General features: G+C 39.3%; 1 protein-coding gene across 1 annotated transcript in view; it reads left to right on the forward strand.

Moving 5' to 3' along the window:
- Nucleotides 1–14,092, forward strand: part of LOC145232852 (uncharacterized) — a 32,291-nt gene extending 18,199 nt beyond the window's left edge. The window contains exons 4-7 of the mRNA XM_080097531.1: nucleotides 362–444; nucleotides 8,136–8,357; nucleotides 9,443–9,531; nucleotides 13,615–14,092. Of these exons, the coding sequence (XP_079953657.1) occupies nucleotides 362–444; nucleotides 8,136–8,227 (175 nt within the window). The 3' untranslated portion in view covers nucleotides 8,228–8,357; nucleotides 9,443–9,531; nucleotides 13,615–14,092. The remainder of the gene's footprint in view (nucleotides 1–361; nucleotides 445–8,135; nucleotides 8,358–9,442; nucleotides 9,532–13,614) is intronic.
- Nucleotides 14,093–19,844: the final 5,752 nt, after the last annotated feature.

Raw genomic sequence — 19,844 nt, forward strand, 5'->3', positions numbered from 1 at the left:
CGGTCTACCAATCTATCAGCGCGTATTGCTTTGTCGTGTATGAATGGTAAGATGGGCTGTTATGTGCGTCAGGCAATTCGAGTCACAAAGCTTTGTAGTTTGCGTAATTAATGTTCACTTGATGTGTCTATAGGCATTTTACGGCGGATTTATTTTAAAAAAGTTTCGCACTCAAACGTTTGAAAGGCATTTTGTGTATCGGTGCGCTATAAGAAAAGCTGTAAATAGATATAAAATAAATAGACATACACTCGCATATATAGTGTTAACATTAAAAATTGACAACCCCTAATTATTAATTTTATGAATCAATTATTTACTGCTTTAAAAATGTCATTAATTTACTTTCCTTATTTTTTAGACTTCAACAACGTCAAGAGAGACATCTATTTTCACACAGCAATGCTGACAAGCTATCATCTTTTGCTAACATGTCGCAATTAGGTAAGAGATGACAGGGTTATTTTACACACCACATTACGCAGTATACCCATTAAACGTTGCTGGAATATAAAAACTATATTAGTGCATTAACAGTTACAAAACCTGTTGTTCGCTTCTGCAAAAATGCCACAATTAGGTAAAAAAATCATATTTACACACTAGGGACATTTTACACACTATATTACATAATGTTGCAGCACGCACTGCTAATTAGTAGCAGATAAAGTTGCTGTGATATAAACCCACAATATTTGCAATATACAATATTACTGTATAAATGTTACGAAACGAAACCTTTACATTAAAAAAAGCAGTTTTGACAGCTGGGACTGCACACTGCAAGTCCGTATTCTATTGCTCCCATGCAAATCCTAATTTATTTGCACAGTTCATTATTTATACTCCGCAAAGCCTAATCCCCTTCGACCAACACCAAAAATTGGCTTTTGCTGAGTCCCAAAGCACGCGAAACGACCCAACATGAAGTGGAAATTCTGATCCAGGTCCACGCGGGCGGCGGCGATTCGACCGGACCCCGTTTTCTGGTCCTGCGCGCCGGCTATTTTCACAGCAACCGCCCCGTGACTGTGCAAACACGCCCCCGCCTTGCTTGGGTGAAAACCGAACGCTGGAGCCTTCAGCACCGGCCAATATCACTCGATTTTACATCCAACAGTCGCATGTCCACCTTTCAAACCATGCCGATTTGAAAGACAACAACCAAAATCTTTCAGCAAGCCTTTACAAATGGATGTTTAAATTGCGTCTAAATTGTCCTGAATTGCTACATATGCATCTTCTGTGCTTCAATGTGAGCAAACAACCGCTGTTTACCCTTCCCCGTGCAATCACTCGTATCTGTGCCAACAGTGAGATACGGAAACGTAACGTTGCGATCATCCAGTGTACGTGAAATCATCGTGCGAGCTCGGGATGTATTTATTTACACGAAGTCGAAGGTCAAGAACGACTCACTCCATAGGCACGAACATTGAGGACTGGTGAAAAGCTGGATTAGGAGTCTTGCTTCTTCGAGGTGTGGCCCACTCATTTGTGGCTAGAAATGCGCTAAAACTTTCGAGTTCCTAATGCACGAAATGCGTTAAGAACGCCGGGTTGTAAAGCCGTCCTAAATGAAAGCGATTGTAGCCCGAGAGTGGCTTAACATACTGGTGGGATGGTTTCTTAAAATAGTTTGTCTAAACTTGCGTTCTAAAACGCTATAAAATTTTCATTCCTAGCAACCAAACAATCATTGGTTTGTCCTCTTGTATAACACCTATTTAAAAATTATACAAAGTTACAATTCCAGTGGTTTTGAGGTCAGGATTCTACCGTAATGTATTAATGTATTTTAAAACTAAAGAAGGTCTTAATATCAATGTAGCGCACATTTTTATTTTTGCCTTGGTTGAATCGATTCGAAAATTGGTGTTAGGAATTTTACGAAATGACCCGGTTGCATAACTTCAATCATTTGCGAAGCGTTATGAGAAACAAACTATCAAGGTGAAAAATGGTCTCATAGGTGAAAAATGGTCTGATAAATTTTGCAAAATCAGGGTTGCAATAAATTCGATAGCGATAGATGAGTATCGCAATCGAAGGTGCTATCTGTATCAATTTCAGTCACCGATAATCGATTTGGCAATCATCACCTCAAATCAATCATATTCCACGTTCTGCCAAGAATAACCATAAAATATGTTAACCTAAAAGCTCCGCTGTTATGCTGGAGAAAGGAGTGCAAGAAAAAAAAAACATTGGGTGGACAAGATTTGATGAAAGTTGATCTTGTGTCGTTAGAATCTTGTTCCATTTATCTTCTTAACAACTCCAAAAGTGTGATGTTTCACTGATACAGCATTGGGGCGTATTTTATCCCAATTATCGGTCCAATATAGCTTCGCTTATGTAAGAGCTTCCATATAAAGCATGTGCAGCTCTGCTTGGAAGAAATATTGTGTATGACCACCTTTTTCAGCCGTCCCTCTTAAAAAAGGCCACCTCTTAACTGGCAATACAAACGAGTTAAGTAAATCAAACTAGCTTACGTAATACTGGTCAAAGCGTTTAAACTTTAACTTTAAAACTTTAAAGAAAGGGTTTACACAAATGAGCTTAATATACCATTTTGTTTTTGTGTAGAAATTGCACTTCATAGAAAATGTGTTCAGTAAGATACAATCTTACAAACAAATTAACACCACAGGCATACGTCAGACCACACACACACACACACCAGCTAACGACTTACCACCATCAAAAAGGATCAGACAGTACCGCCCTTTCACACAGCACGTAATTGCGTTGAGCCAGAAATATCTCAGCAACCTTTCGTAACCTTGCCATCTTGTCTTTAAAACGCGATAGCATCCTTGGTGTTGATTTGTTCGTTGCGCGCCATTTGCCAAACCTCAAAACAGAACCTGGCCAAAACAAACCGCGGTATTGTCCATTAAGGCCAACAGTGGTCACTCAATCGGTTTGTTTGTCCAGCACTGTCCACCCACAAAGCGCATCACATCTCGTGTCTGTCTGCACCCTTTAGCGCCTCCAAACGACCGACCGCATCGGTTTCAGTGACGTATATGATGGATGGCGCACGTCGTCAAACCCAACAGGTATGCCTTGTTTTTACTGGTAAACAGTGCACTGGGGCCAAGGCAACGTTGAACGAAAGATCTTGGTTCAAGTTCGACTCTCTCAGCCCGGTGTAATTTGAGCGGGCGTTTCCACACGGCTGGTCTAACCAAATCAAGGCGCTTTGAAAACATGCGCAGCCTTATCGACTCCCAGGGCGCGGACCTTGTTTGTTCTGTGACGAAACAATGGCCATTCTTCGACGTGAGCTCGCTCGGGTCTGGGACCAGGCCAAGATCGTTCTAGCTCATTAATCCGGGCTAGCGAATTAGGGGAAGGCATACATTAGCCGTTGAACTTCTAGTTGACGTTTGGTGATCTGGTTGCAAAAGTCATACCCGGAAACCACGCTAGCTCCACTTTCTACGGAAAGAAAGTCGGAAGAATCCATTGTCGAATTAGCTTGCTCGGTTTGGTGTTTGTCAGTAGAAAATAGCTGCATCTTAATTGCCTGTAAAGTGCTTTGCTGGGCAGGTATCCGTGTTGACGGCAGCAAAGGTAAGCGCCGCCGCTTTGCTGTGGCAGTACTGATGATGAATTGCCTGACCATTACTTTCTTGCCTTGATGTGGTCGACCCACGCATGGGGTGTTGATGAATGTTTGTCGGTGGAAACAATGTCCGATTACTTTGTTCTGTCGCATTCCCAGAGGTAAAAAAAACCATGTGCTACACACGTTTTGATGGCTACTATTGTTGATTCGGTAAATTTTTCAAATGTAAACGTGACTTCTACACGTCCACGTTTGTGCAATTCGAAGACAAGTTGAGACAAGTGCATGTTAACTAATGTATTCATTTAAACGTTAGAATTGAAGCACTATTTCTAAAGTATTTAATTGTAATTCGGGCACATCAGTATTTTATTTGGTGATTTTAACGACATGCCAAAATTATCACAAATAATGATTTTATACCCGATCTTAGACAAGTATGGTTTGGACATGTTCTTAATTTTGCAAACACAAATCAAGTGTTGATATAAATCTACTTTTATTAAAAAAATATTCATCTTCAAAGTCAATCTGGAAAAAAAATTAAACCATTCTAAAACTGAAGCAATTCGTTTTCCACCGTGTTCTAATCCATACTGATGACGTTATCTTTTGGTAAGTTACCTTTCGTGAAAGACAATCACGTTCTCAACAGGAGCCGCAACGGTGAAAATCCAACCAACGGTCGGGTTAGCGGCCAAACGCCAGGGCACAAATCCTTTAATGCCGAACCCTCGATGGGCCAGATCATCTCCTCGTGCTGTTTGTATTCACCAACAACTTAAAACGGTGGTTAATCTCGAACGAGCGAACTGGATTACCGTGCTCACTGACCCGTGACCCGCGAAACTGGAGACTGATTGCGACGCCAATGCCCTACCGATCGCTCTTCGGCAAAACTATAAGGTTTGTGGTGAACCCAACCCAACGGCCATGCAACCATTGTGGCTTGCGACGTTTTTGCGGCGTGCTGGATTATACAGGATTACAAGGACAGATAAACAAAACCCGACCAAACCACTCGAAGTCCTCGTTCGCCTATAGGTATCTGGCTCTGCTCACTGGCGTGTTGCGAAAATCAGCTCACCAGGAAATCCAGGATCTCTTGACAAAATCCGGGTCTTACTGGCGGCGGGCGAAAGCGATTTGCAGTGGATTTGTCCAATCCCTAAATCCGATACTTAGGATTGCTTCGGCACACGATTGGCATTGATTGTAATGTCGAAAGTAAAGTTTTTAGGACCTATAAAACCCAACAGCGTGTTGTGTTATAATTACAAGTTTTAACAGTTTGAAAATAAAAATAAGGTGTAAAATTACAACTTTTCTGGTAAATTTTCTGACTGTTTGCACTTAATCACTGTGATCTAAACCCAACGTAAATGTGTGAAACGTGCTCTATGAGTAAATTGAACATGTTTATATAAGAAGTATAGAACCCTGTCCACAAACAAATTTTTTTTATGTCAGACAAATCAAAAAAATAACTCTTCCGAATTGAAAACAATGGGTTATTTAAAAACCCGCAATTAATGTAAAAATCGTTGGCACAACTCCTTTACAAAGTGCGTAATTCGACACGCAAAATAAAATCTTAAGTCGGATGTTTTTTGTACCGGGATATTATATAACTTATATTGGTCAGGTTTCCTAGAATCAATTCTTATCCATTATTCCCACGCAATACGTCGTTTACAAGTCGTTAAACAAGCTTCCATTTGTGAGCTATGCACGACCTGCGAAGGTCCAAGTTCAAAATTTAGGTCACAACGTCATGCTACATCGTAAACCTTAGGCAGTTGTGGTGCCTTTCGAAATAGTGAACACGTTTTACCTTGCTGATAAATGACAGTGTTTTTCAGTGTCAACCGCCTGTGCAAACAAAAACGAGAATTTGTTAACTCTTGGTTACCTCAGTTCGATACATTTGAACAACTGTGTCAATGTGGTTCATTTTTTTCAAAATTGCGGAACTATTTTGGTCCTTAAATGTGTAAGCTAAAAATATTTTGAAAAATAAAAAAGACCTGATTATACACGAAATTAAATTTAAGGTATTAATGCAATGCCGACAAATTTAGACGCATAAAATTGTTACTCCTATGAAAAACGTCAATTCAAAAGGACTTTTTATAGAAGATTTCATTGCAAATCTGTTGGTGATTACATTATGCATTAATGAAAACTTCGAATTTGTTTCTGTTTTTTTTTAACATGTTTGCCAAATCACAACTTCTTCCTAATTGTTTTGTTTTTACAACCCAAATGAGCTGATTTGTTCGAAACAATATGAAAATTTGATGTGCGGTATCACATCAAACACGCACACATAAAAATATGACAGAATACGTTCGCAAATTTTGTAAACTTCCTTCATTTCAGACCTTACGGTAGACAACTGTATCAAGCCGAAAACTCGTGAGAACGTACGCATGGCTTTTGATGACGATTTGTTTGTATAGCAGCTTACGTTGAATCAGCAAAGTGGTTTCTAGTTTAATCCAACAGAGATTTCACAAACCAACATCACTGATACACTACATGCCACAAATTATGTAAGTTGAATTTCTAAGTGGGTTATATGTTGATCAGGTACTTTTGTTGTTGAAAATGTTGCCAAATTTTGAAAACGTTTTCAAGGAACTTTACTAACATTTGTGAGTAAAAAGTATATGAAGAAAAACTAGCTGATGTGTTGGCAAAATTAACAATAAAAAAACTGGTTTGAATACAAAAAAACAGTGTTTTCTATTTAAATAAGATTTGTTGCGTAGAATTGGATAAGAAATCAAATTCTTATTCATACTTTTCAATCTACGAAAGGACATCAAATTCTTAACATTTTTTTGGAAAAATTTAACAAAAAAACATTACGTGACAATTAAACTATTTCAAATAATCAATATGTCCTTGTTTGGTCATCGCACTGTAAATTTCGAATTCACCACACCTTGACCGCAAACAAATCGAAAAAAAGTCGCCGAATCGACACTTCCAAACGTTTTCACGATTACATCATCCCTAACAAAACGAAACACAACGACATTCCACTTTTCATCACTCCCACCTACACAGCGAAAAGTTGACTCAGACTCTTCAGCTCTCCATCTTCATATCGACGTCACCGCGATATCGTTGCTATGACAACACGGGCCAGGGCCGTCTGATAAGGAACTCGGGGTGTAGGGGGTTCATCTTGAGGCCATCAGTGCTTGGGGTGGTCTGGTACGATGGATTGCCTTCCTCATTCATTCTTATGTTATCTTATTTATCATTGACTCGATACGGGAAATGGAATAGGTGCTCCCAGCATACAGTCGATCGTTGGTTTTTAAAAGTTCTGTATAGGTTCTAAATAATTGTGATTTTTCTTTCTTTAGGACTTTAGAGACGAAAAAATTGATGGTAATAATTGGTAAATTTGTGTTTGCATTTTGCATGGTTTCGGACCAGTTTTAACGCTGGGTACAAACAAGGCTAAAATTGTTTAGCAGTGTACATTTTTTTCTGTCCCTAAACAACTAGACCCGCTTTGCTCAAATACTTCGTAAATACGCAATAATGAAAATTTGGTATGGCTTGGGGTAGATAATGGGATGAATACGAGAACACCACAAAAGTTGACAAACGTTTTGGGTAAAAGTTGAATTTATGCTCCATTACTTCGGAAACCAAAAATCTTTCAACGCTGATAGGCTTGATTTCGACGTATTCGGTGCTTAGCAAAATCACCGAATACAGTCACCCTCAACACTCAATCAGGCGTACAAGTGTGTTTGGACGTCTCGCCGTCGATTACAAGGCCCCTGGCTCATCAGTCAATCCTCTTACCGACGGCAAAACGACAATAAAAGCAACACAAGGCCCCAGGCATGACTCAACCCCAGCCAGTCAGTCGCAAGTCACCCAGAATGTCAATTCTCCCAACACACAAACCGCATAAACATAAACTCAACACAGTCATTCTGCTCTCTCGACGTTCCAGCCCCATTATGACGTCACAGAGTCCATTTGCTGTTGTTTTTTCGCGCTTTGGAAAATTTTGCGCGCTGACTGCACTTTGGTGACCGATCGATCACTCGAGGCCGGACGCCGAAATCAAACGCGTCCTCTCGCCGTTTGTCGAACGACACTCAAGCTAAAGTGGGTCAAGCGGGCGAAATGGCGCCACCCGCTGGTTGATAGGGGACCTGATATATTTGAATATTTTTTTGCCAGGCCAACCAATGTGCATGTATGGAATTTGGTTTGAAGCTAATATTCCAGTCATACGACTGTATTTTTGCCTAATCATTAGTATCTGAACACCATGACAAAATTCATTGCATTTTTAGCCTCGCACCCTTTTACGTTTTAAATATGTATAAAAAAACATTGCAATAAACTTAGAAAACGTTTTTTTATGAATCAACCAATTTCTGTACTTCGCAAGTTTAGTTAGCATTTCATGACTTAACTTGTTCCTAACTTCGATTTAACAGGCCAAAACCTTGTAGGTAAACACACCGTTGGTATCAAACAATACACTTAACCATACTTCATTCAACTTTTGCAGACAAGCAAGCTGCCAACCGCGTCTGTTCACACAATAGAATTCTCCGACATACGAAGCACGTGGTCCAAGTTGTCGCTGTGACCTTCAGTTGACCCCACTGCTGGCAGAAATCGATCAGACCTTAACAGCAATCAGGACCAAAGCCCGGAGGATCAATCGCTGCTCACCAGTGTTTGAAATGACTTAATTTCCTATGAGGCTGGATTTAATTTCCAGCGCCTGGTAAGTGATGGTTATTGCATGCAACGAATAATAGTTAATATTGCATGGGTACTGGGTTATGCTTTGTTGCAGAACTGTTCCCAAACCTCATTGGCAAGTTTTCGCTGCCTTTAAGAAGGGTCTTAGAAATTTGGAAATAATTTAATATTACTTTAAGTTTCTCAAAGGTGATAAATAGCACCGTTTGATTTAGAAGAAATATAAAAACTCTTAGACAAACATACTTAGTTACAATAGGATCCTTACGTTTTTTTACGTTTTAGAATGTACTCAGCAACATACAAATTTAATGTTGGTTCTACTGAGTTATCTATTGTAATTAACTCTTCACTCAGTGTACTCGAACGTTCAATTCACAGGCTACAATTCAGCAAAGCATTTAAAGCACCATTGCGTACGAGTGGTGTCAGTCAAATTGATGTCCACCGCCGTTGGCAATTGACCAACTCAAAACCACTGTCCAGTAGCGTCCACATGTCTAATTACCTTTTATTGTGACTTGAAAATCAAGTCCTTAACGCCCAGCTGGTTGATGAGATCAACCGGACCTACCCGACTGTATGTAAAAATAGCGAACGGGTTGTTAAAGATTTAAAAGTAATCCGTCTTAATCGAGGAGCTTTGTGAAATCCGCCACAAATTGCGATACGCAGCTTTGTCTGTGATAGCGGAGGGCCCTCGACCAGGCAGCCCAGGCATTCTCTGGCTCTCTTGAATTGACGCCAGGCGCCGAGAGAATCACCGAAATGAATGTGCATAAGTTTAGCATTGGATAGTAGTTTTTTGCTGTTGTAGGAATAAACTATAGAGGTAAATCTCCCAAGAACTGTTTTAAACTGAAGACAAAAGTTATGCACGAAATTGCTTTTTTTCTTTACAATTTAAATGGCCCTTTTTCACATGATAAGTTTAATTAGGAAACTGCAATTTGGAATTATGTTCTTTTGTTTTAGGATTTTTACACTTGGAAATTATTATGCATCCCTTTACGGATTTTTAAATATTACCCTTCGGAGCCTTTGTGTGTCTTGTGAAAATCTTTCAATAGCTAACATTAACTCCACGTGTTATTATTGTTGTTTCAGTTTTCCAGTGCTAGACATACGATGTTGGTACGACCATTTACCTCTAGAAAAGAAAGCACATATCACATCAAACTAGTCTTCTATAACCGGTAATGTATGCATATAACATTACACCTTACGTTTACACACTCACAAAAACGTATAGCTTCCCTTGTTACTTGCGTGAAGAAGTGTTTTTAAGAGTTTTGCGCACTCGCAAGTTTCCAATACGTAAAAAGTTAGCCAAAAATCCTTAAATGACAAATTCTTGACATTTCCTATTGAACTTTTTATACAACTCGTAAAAAACTGCCCAGTGGCCTGCAAAACAATGTCTTTTTCACACCTAAACAGTTTAATCGTCAATACATGATTTAAAAAAATGCAAACTCCTACAAAACGTGCAAGAATGCACAGACAGTGCCTTTCTTCAAAGCCAGCAAGGGGTCAGTCGATTTGATTGGTCCTAACGACTCCCGCCCGAACCTACAAGCAGCCAATTTAATGCAACCCAAAACCGTAATCAGCAGAACACATATTTGACCACGAAGCAGCATCAAAGCTATAAGTTCCGGTCAGCAGGCAACACTGAATGGTTCAACGAATCACGTGTCAACGGGGTCAAGGTTCGGATTGTTTCTTTCACAAATTAGTATGATGGGATAACAGTAAACAATTTGTTAATTTTTTTGTTAATCAAGGTCATACTTGTGCGACATTTGTTAAAAAAAATTGTTAATTTTTTTTTCAATAAATGCATGTTTAGAGGCAAAATTGTGTTAAACAAATACCGCACAACTATGGCCTTGCGATCAGTCTTGAGTGAAATCAAGCACTCATGGTAAGGTGCAACGGTTGCCTGATTAAAAACAACTCCTACACCATTTTTACATAACACTGCAGCACGCCAAATAATCAAGACAAACGTTGCCGCCCAAATCGGTCAAAGTGTTTTGCTTGGTCAGCAGCCTACTATCTCGGTCTATTCAGAAACACGCCTGTTTCCTGCTACGACCACACGCATGAATTTCTCTGCCCCACATAACCCCCTTCTGTACCCTGCCATCATTTATCACTATTACTCCTTTCCAAGCGCACCGACGGCGAAAATTCCATTAAGATTAATTGCCGTCCAGCTGTTGGTGTCTTGACCCCTGACCTGCACCCTTGACCCCCGCGGCGTCAGGCGATAGCCTTGTGCTCGCCAATGCGAGGTCTGATTGCCAAGGCCTGGTGCGGATCACGTAGCACTTGAACTAGGACGATAGGGGACCCGTCGATGGACAGTGTAAAGGATCGTTAGCCTTATCGCACTGAGGAACGTTAAAACCCAGTCCGTGAGAATGTCCAGTGATACATTGTACAGGTGAAAGTAATACGCTGTGTGGTGCCTCGTTGACTCTTCCCGTAAGCTTCGAGGCGGTCCCGTCCAAGGGCAAGTGTACCTTCATTGGCCTGTATGTTGAGTGATTTATAGCTTTGTGGCTGTGTTGTAACAACCGCCAGGACCTACCGTGGTTTTGGCTCCGGCGATTTTTGTCTTGCTGTTTTTACTACGTCATATAAAATGCAAAACTTATAAAAATGTCCATTAAAAAGAAATAGTTAATAGGCCAGAAAACATGCACTTTGTTCAAAAACACAAAAACATAGCAGATAAATTGTTTAAACAAAATGCTAAAATAGGAACCATACTTTAGTCTGTGGTAGTTTGGTCACTTTACTACTGAGAAAATTGTTAAAGGCCAAAATCTCTTTTACACCGTTTTGAACAAGTTTTAATTGGATTCAGCAGGTGAAAATGGTCGTATTACCAACCAGTACGTTTCGAATAGTTTGACTGAAAGCTATACTATATAGTAATATGAAAAACTTTAAGTTGTTTAAAACAGTGGTTGCTCCCTGTTAATGATGCCGAAATTTGTAGCGAACAATATAACTTTTACGACCTTCTAAAGATCAAACAACAACCACAAAAAACGTTGCGCCGTTTCAGAAATAAAACAGGAAGTTTTGAACGAAAGATCAATATGATTTTAAAGCGCATACCTGTTTTGCAAAAAAAAACTGTAACTTCAAAATAAAACGTTGAAGATGTTGTTTACAGTAATTTAGCATCACACTCAACTCTTTGAAAATTCTTATATCTTTAGTGCGTATCTGTACCTCTAATGGGAGAACACTCAATCACGGGAACAACACTGCGGAATGTTCCCAAGCTCCAGCAAAGTTATCTTTAACAATCGAGACCTTGAATTTGACGCAACACAGACCCTTTGCTTACGCCGCTAATTGAATCTAACGGATGGGGGTTGCACAACTAATGAGCCCCCCAAGAATCACCACACCCTTTGTGCTAAGTTTCTCTGTTGGCGAGCGTATCAATCACTGTTGTGTGTTTGACGGGCGATTACGAATTACAACACGAATTTGTGCCCAGTGCCAGAAGTTTGCACGTTTAGAGGCAAAAGTAGGATAAGGGTACAGTTTTTTTAAGACCCGCTTTTTCATCAATGTTTAGTTGTGATTTCGTACCTAGAATTATGAGATCTTTGTCCCTATGTAGTTTTTTTGTGAAAGTGGTAACTTTCATTGGTTTGTGTAAAAGACAGCCCAAGCAGGAAAACTCAAACAATTGGCCACCTCTTCGTAAACTTAATTCATTACATCAGAAACTTCATAACATACTCTTTTGGTCAGGCTTCACGTGCAAATCAATCCATCAACCAAAAATTCTCTTTAAATTTTCCCTTTTCCTCAAAACATATGTGGCCCATAGTAACCTTCGGTTTGTTAGGTCAAAATATAGTGTCTAAATTTATTGCTGTCACGGTGCAATTACTCATAGATTTTATTTGTAGCTTGAAATCCATTTTTTGATCATAACTTTCTCCCGCGATATTTTTCATGTCAAAAAAAGTTTGCTCGAAGCCCTTCATCTCTGGAACAACCGAGTACAATAGATTGCGACGCGCGTAGACCCGATCGCGAACTAACGTTTTGAGATCTAATCAGCCTTTTATTTTGGGTGTGCAGCGACATGGCGGCCAATAATCGAACGACCCCTTGTCATTGACAGAGCACCTTCGCCAATATTTCTACCTCAATCCCGGTGGCGCAAATTTACTTTTACCGGACCTAGTGTGATTGGCAAACAGTGCTTCTGTGTTATCGCCTAGTGTCAACAGGTTGCAGCGAGAGAGACCACTACGGAACGGCGCCAGAGCACAATGGCACTAGTGACGTCACAGGGCCATCGTTCTGTCTGGCTGTCATTTGGCAAGTGCCACTGCCCGCCCTGCGAACCCCCTTCTTTCATGCTGACCCCGCAAAACGAGATCGGAAAACAATACCGGAGCGATAAACCGCTTTTTTATCGATGTTTCCATGCTGTTTTCATTGTCCGAGCCGCAATAAGCGTCGTGTTTTTGCTCACAGAAGCAAACAACACTGGCCTTATCTATATACTGTGTGCATACAGTAGTGCTGATATATCAAACGGCGGAAATATCGCCTTTTGTGTAAGGAAAAGTGAATATGGAAGCGATAATTTTCTAACAACAAAAGTGATTGTGCGTTCTGTTCCCGAACTGTCACTCCAGCCCAATGGATTCTCACCATCTTTTACACTTTTGACCCCTTTCTATATTACCAAAACACACTTGACCTAATGTACACTGCAGCATAGTCAAAAGCACGCCATTTTTTCTGGCATCTTTCATCAGTATAATGCAAAAAATACATTCCTAGAGTTGCAATAAATTTCCATTGAAATTACTGTTTACTGTTTAAAATTAAATGTAGATCTAGAATAGTTACATTCATTCAAACAAATAAATTATTAAAAATGTACACTTCGAAAAGAAAACTAGGTATAGTATCTTTCTAAAGTTTTTGTTAGTCGTATTTAACAGTCCTATCTGTTTACAAATTGGAGAGTCTACCCAAACAATCATAGTGACCATTAACTGCCACATAGCTGTTATCTACTTTACCCAACTGACTGTTACAAACAAAACATTTTTCCATTTTTGCAGTGTACTATTTTGTACCGGCTACAAGTTCAAATATAAAACACAGTTCCATTAAGCACGCATAAACAAATCTAAATCCTATTGCATTTTGCTTTTCTGTATGCAGCTGTACGTTATACGTCCCCGTGTCAATCTCCTTACTATTTCTATTGTACGCAGGAATTTCTTACCCTCGGAGAATGACCCCGAAGTCAGTCATGCGTGAAAGGTCGAAATCAGCTACGTCACCGGTCAAGCATGTTTGATTCCAACGAATCCTGAACAACGCTGTGAAGCAAGCAAAGTCGTGAAATGCTGCTTTGGGATTGGAAATCTTTGATGCTGGGGGCGTCGACTCTTTGGTGCACGTTTAATCTGGCGGCAAATTTGTAATTCTGTTTTGCATACTGCTCCTAGACTTTGTAGTTTGATGTGGTCACTTGAAAAGGGTTGGTAATTTCTTAATTGGGTTATAACTCGCAGTAGCATACTTGTGGGTATTCTTGAGGCGTATTTTTTTCGCCGCTTGTCTTGATTTTATTTGTTTCCATGTAAAACGAAATACATGAATCTTTTGTTGTTTGTTTTCTGGTTTTTGCACGTTTTTGTTATCATATTGATATTCGGCGTAAAATACACGGACAATGGCCTAAACATAGCTAAATTGTCATCAAAGCAAGAATTTACTCAATTTGAACCGAAAGTCATCCCCATTGAAATATTGCATAAGAAGTGTTTTTGGTATAAAAGTGTAAAATTGGTGCAAACTTTAACCAACCAAGACCAATTTCATTTTTTAGCATGTACATTTTTTTACGTTCAAGCATAACAAAACACAGAAAAAGCTCTTCACTTTAGACAACTGTTCATTTCCTGTGTCCAAGCATTCAAGACCGGGCGTGACCGTTTTCAGCTGCTCGACTAGTTTGTTTGCTGACCATTAGGCGACAAGTACGCCCACGTTAACTCGGTCTCTCAAAAGTGGCGATCCCTTAATCCCTACCCTGACACATAACGTTTTCACTCGTCACCGATTTAAGCCTTATCACAGTGGCCGCGGAGCAAATCGTAATCGCAACGAAGCCCAAACTGTTGTTGCAAAGTCTGTTTACGCAACGTGCTGACGGCGTACTCTCCCTAGACTAGCCTTTGCCTGAAAAACACCTTTCTTTCAGCATCAGCACATCAACGATGCACTCTACGGAATCTCGTATCGTGTTCTCGCCATCAAGGCTTTGTCGTTTGTATCAAAATCGGACGCACGGCGATATCAAAGCCACACGGCACTTTTAGACCCCCATGGGTTTGGGGCCCCAGGCACGTTCGGCAAACAGAAACGGAGCTTGGCTGGAAGCGGGGCGCAACATTCGACCAGGCCACGCTGCCGCCTTGTTATTCGTGCGAAACCACGCGTAATGTACAAGAAACCTCAAAACAGAATTCGTGATTTCACACGCATTGGGGGTATGATCGTTCCTCTACGTATTAGTGCATTACCAACTATTTACGGTCCGTCCTGGTATTGACTAAAAGCATTTATTAGAAAGTGCGACCCTCTGATGTCAAATACTTACGTGCTGCTGACCGGAGGAGTTTTAAATATTGGGCAAGTCTTTGCTTAGCACCTTAAAATTCCCACGACGCACTGAACCCAATGCACAGTTTAAAACCATATACTTAACGTAGCTACCCACTGTCCGGGCTTCCGAAGTTTAAAATCTGACTGCAATCACATTATTTTTTAGGTTTTTAATTGCTACACAAATATAGTTTTATTTTTAAATTATAAACTAAGTCAATGCGCTTATCATTAAACTTTTGTTGAGCGCATTTTTCACCATAGTTACTACAAAACACTCTGACTAGTGTATTCACACAAGTTAACAAAGACATTTTCCCAGGAGAATTTAATAATTTTACATGTATCACACGTAGCATTAGCAAACTTTCATTTTTAAAAAAGGTGTTTTGTTGAAATCGGAAGCAGAAAGATATTACACCTGGCCACTGTTGACCCAGAACAATTCTAAAACCCAATTTCAATTCCGAACTAGTTTGAGAAAAGACAAGAATTACCCCAACTCCGTCGAAAACAAACAGTTTTAGACACTTTTGTTACCCGTTTTACTAGTTCAGCGGTTCCCAAACTGGGGTCCGCGGTCCTTTAGGGGTCCGTGAGGCAATTTTGGGGGGACCGCGAAGCGGTTGAAGTAATTCTATAATCTTATTTGGCGTCAGTTGGTGCCACTAAATATGTTTAAATCAAAGTAGAATTGAGAATCGACTGTCTCCATTGCTAAACAATGGCCTTTATTGAATGACAAATATCAAAAATGCAATTGTTCGCGCACAATCGTAATGTTTTTGTCCTGTTTGTGATGTCATATGCTGTCTTTGGATGATTGTTATGCGCAATTTTGCATAACTAGCTAAAATCCTGCAATCAACTTTCGTTTTTTGAAATACACATTTAAGCTTAAGGACCGCGAGCCCTCGAAATAATGGCAAAGGGACCGTTTTGAAAAAAATATGAAAAAGTTTGGGAACCACTGTACTAGTTCTTCAGACGTTTCAGTCTGTTTCGTGTTTGTTGTGTTAAACTCACGCCAGAAGGACGTGCTTACTAGAAGGTGCTTTAGGTTCACATAAAATATTTTTATTTAACGAGCTTGTTACAAAACATTCATATATTCCACATATATATATATTTTAGTATCGTTTATATTTATCCGAATTGTTTTGGTATTTGGTCTGTTTCTCCCTAGTAATACAAAATTAATAGTTCCCTAAAATGATGACTTGAAAAGCATAATTCGTTTCATGAAAATGAGCAACGAATATAATTCTGTTAATTTGTAAGAGGACTTGATGTCGCATATGGCTATCTCCAATATTTTGTGGCATAAAACATATGATGTTTAGCGACATATAGCGGAGAACAGTTTTACACTTGTATACCGGTAAGTCAATGTCCAATTACTCTTTTCATGTTTTTTTTTGTATAAAAGGATAAACCTAGCTGTTCGTTTTATGTAATGTATCCATTAGTCACAAAGACACTACAATTACCCAGTATTGCGCTGTTTTAAGATTTATCAACAATGAACGCCACTCACCATTTGGTTTTCTCATAGGTCGAAACACTTTATCTTTTCACAGATTTACAACAAGCAATTCAATATGTGAACAACACAACACGTGAAAGGGAAGATGACATCATTTTTTCCACAGATTATGGACGTTTATGACATCACAGTCGAAGATTGTGGAGCAACTGGTAAACGGCGGCAAATACATAAATACTTCACCAATTTCTATGTTAAGCATTGTACTACCATCTTAAATTTAAGTACAAACATTTATCGTAAATATTTTTTTAATTTTATTTTAAATGTAAAGGCCACTTTGATATACTTGCTGCTTGTGCATAAAACCGAAACTTATAGGCAGGTTATCCCATTTTTTTGTTAAGTTACCCTGCGTTATACACTTTTTTTAAATTTCACCTGCATTATAACAAATCTTGTAAAAATCCAACATTGATAACCAATAAGCGGCAGTGACCAAAGAAAGCAAGACATGTTTCGGTATCAAAACGATCAATTTACACAAAACTGTTTAAATGTATATGCAATCAATCAATCAATCATTCAATTTTATTTTGTTTACAGCGCCCATAAGTATTCACAGTAATTCACAATAAACGGGACAAGTCAAAGCGTTGCCACACGTGGTTATAACTTGTAGCTGACCCCAATATGCAAGTTTATATGTTCGGGCAAAAAGTGTCTTAGCTGCAAAATTATTGCTTTTGTTAGTTGGTAATACACAGCTAAAAGCAATTTTCAACCTACATGTAAGAGGAATTTCATTGCCTACTTCGCAGCCAACATATGCCTCCAAAATTAACGTATTGTCAATCGCAAATTCAATGATTTAGCGGCTAAATTTTTTGCCCATAACTTTCGATAGATGTCGCCATCGCTTTGGTTGGTTTGACTTTTATGGCCGATTTGCAACATGTATGAATAATTGGTTGAATATCATCGGACAATAGTACTTGAATTTTTAAGTTTAGAGTTGAACCAACATTAACAAACTATAACATAATTCTCGGAGCACTTTGCAGGCTAAACAAACAAACAAATAATGCGTTTTAAAACATTAAACGTCATCAGAAACTACTAGTGACCCCTGGACTTTTATTTAAGGGCCACTGCTTTAGCGAAACACTACTGTGCCGTGGCACACTGTTATGCATTGTAAACTATCCACAAATTTTTCAAGTCGACGAGATGCAACCCCCAAAAAGTAAAACAAGCACACGCTTTACAAAATAAGCAACCAAAAACATTCAGCCAAGTTCCTGTCCACTTTAACTTTATTTTCAATTACGAATTTTGTTTATTGCTTAGCTACTACATCACCTAGCGGCCATGTCTTCGCTCAGAGCTATCAGTATAGTATACTTATTATAACATTCAATATAAACTCCAGATGAGTAAAAAATGGAGCTGTTTGTTTGCATCACATCCAAGTTTCAATCTACCATGTCGCGTGATAACTTTGAACGAGTTTAAAATTCAACTTGGTGTGTTATCATCAATGCATCGTGTTTTTGCACCAACAGTTCTAGTACTTTGCAATAGGATGTGCACAGGACATAGCTGCACACCAAACGAACTCAAATGCCCCCGGAAACACGTGATGTTAAACTGATTCAGAGGATATACGACACATGTTACAAACCGCACATGCTGTCAAAACACATATGATGAGGGTGTAAACAGGGGTGTATTGTTGAAAGGTTTTGTTACGGCAAAAAAGCTTAAAATACGGGCATGTGTTTGACTTTCCACGACGTAAATAGACAGTGTTTTGGTTGATTAGGTTAAGCTGAAATAAAAATTGCACTCAACGGGTAACTGCAGATGTCAATGCGTTTAGAATGGATTGCACATGTAACATTGCACAGAAATACACAAGAATGGCTTGTACAGGTTATTTGTTTTTTGCTTTGCTCAACTTTTTGTGAAAGAATGGTTATGCAAACATAAAAACTATAGTTTTGAGTAGCTAACGTGTCTCAAAGAGATTTAACCGAAACTGAATATTCGACCACTATGCCAAAACAATTAGGGCGATCTCGCCAAATTGCGCAGAATCACAGGTTGCCACTGCTTCAAGTAAACTCGCATACAAAGGTTTGAGAGAAGTCATTATAGTTCACAACATTTATTATTCTATTATCAAAATAATGTCTTACGTTGCCAGCACTTTATCGATACAAGGAAGAGTTAACCAACTTTATTTTCTTTGATCAATTGCTAAACGTTTAGTTAAGCACTGTTTTCACAATGCAAGTTATGGGCTTCAACCGAAATTTACAGATTGCTTAGGCTGAAACCTACAAATTGCCAAAATACGTATTTATTTTAAGTGTATCCACTTGGACGTGGACATTCATTCAAATATATCACCCTGTCTGTTTGATTTAAGTGTGATAGCAATATTACGTGCAGTTTGCGTTTGCGAAACCAACAGACAAAATGAAAAGATCACGTGTTTCAACCGTGACGCGCCATTCAGTAAAGCGCTTGGATAGTGTTGAAAACTTTTTTGCCTTTTATGGAAACATGGGAATGTCGCAATTTGCGTTGGCCTAAGACTTACCTAGGGTGTCCTCTAATCGCTCTCAGGCGCTATAGAAATCACGATACAATGACAATGAATAAACAATCTATTTTAGCGTAGACTAGTTTCGCTCGAGGCGTTTAGTTGAGTAATAATTATTGGGCAACGCGTCATGTTTCGCCTCAGATGTGAAACGATTTTAATAGCGATTTTGTACGGTCTCTCCATTGTTAAAGGCCTACATACACATTCCAAATGAGTTTTTCGCTTTGGATTTCCATGATGCATGCTTTCGTTTAGGTTAGCAGTCTGAAAGCAATTCTCCATTATAGCAACTAGTTTTGGGGCATTGTGACTGAAGTCACGTTCCGTGCAGGAACTGCGAAAATTGTGTGTTACGTCAAAGAGCAGTGTTTTTGAAAATCGGCAAGTCTTTGTTGCCATATATGAACTCAAAGGTGTTTCGTAATTTGCGTCAACCAAAGAGTTACTTCGAGTCTTATCCAAGTACAGAGAATTTAACGAACACAAAATCCCAACAGAGGGCAAATGTGGGCCATTTCCTATGATGGACTTTTCTTTTTTAAGATCGGGTGATGTTTACGCAATAATCGTATGATAAACGCGTCACCTTGACGTTGAACGTCTGCCGTTCCAGTCAGACTGAATTTAGCGTTTACCAGTGACCGACTTGTGAAGGAAAGCCCGAGCGTTCCAATAGACCCTGCCTTGCCTGTGACGTCGACCACGGTGGCGCGACGTTATTCAATACATGG

The sequence above is a fragment of the Phallusia mammillata genome, chromosome 6 (assembly GCF_965637545.1).
Source record: "Phallusia mammillata chromosome 6, kaPhaMamm4.hap1.1, whole genome shotgun sequence".
Classification (NCBI taxonomy): domain Eukaryota; kingdom Metazoa; phylum Chordata; class Ascidiacea; order Phlebobranchia; family Ascidiidae; genus Phallusia; species Phallusia mammillata.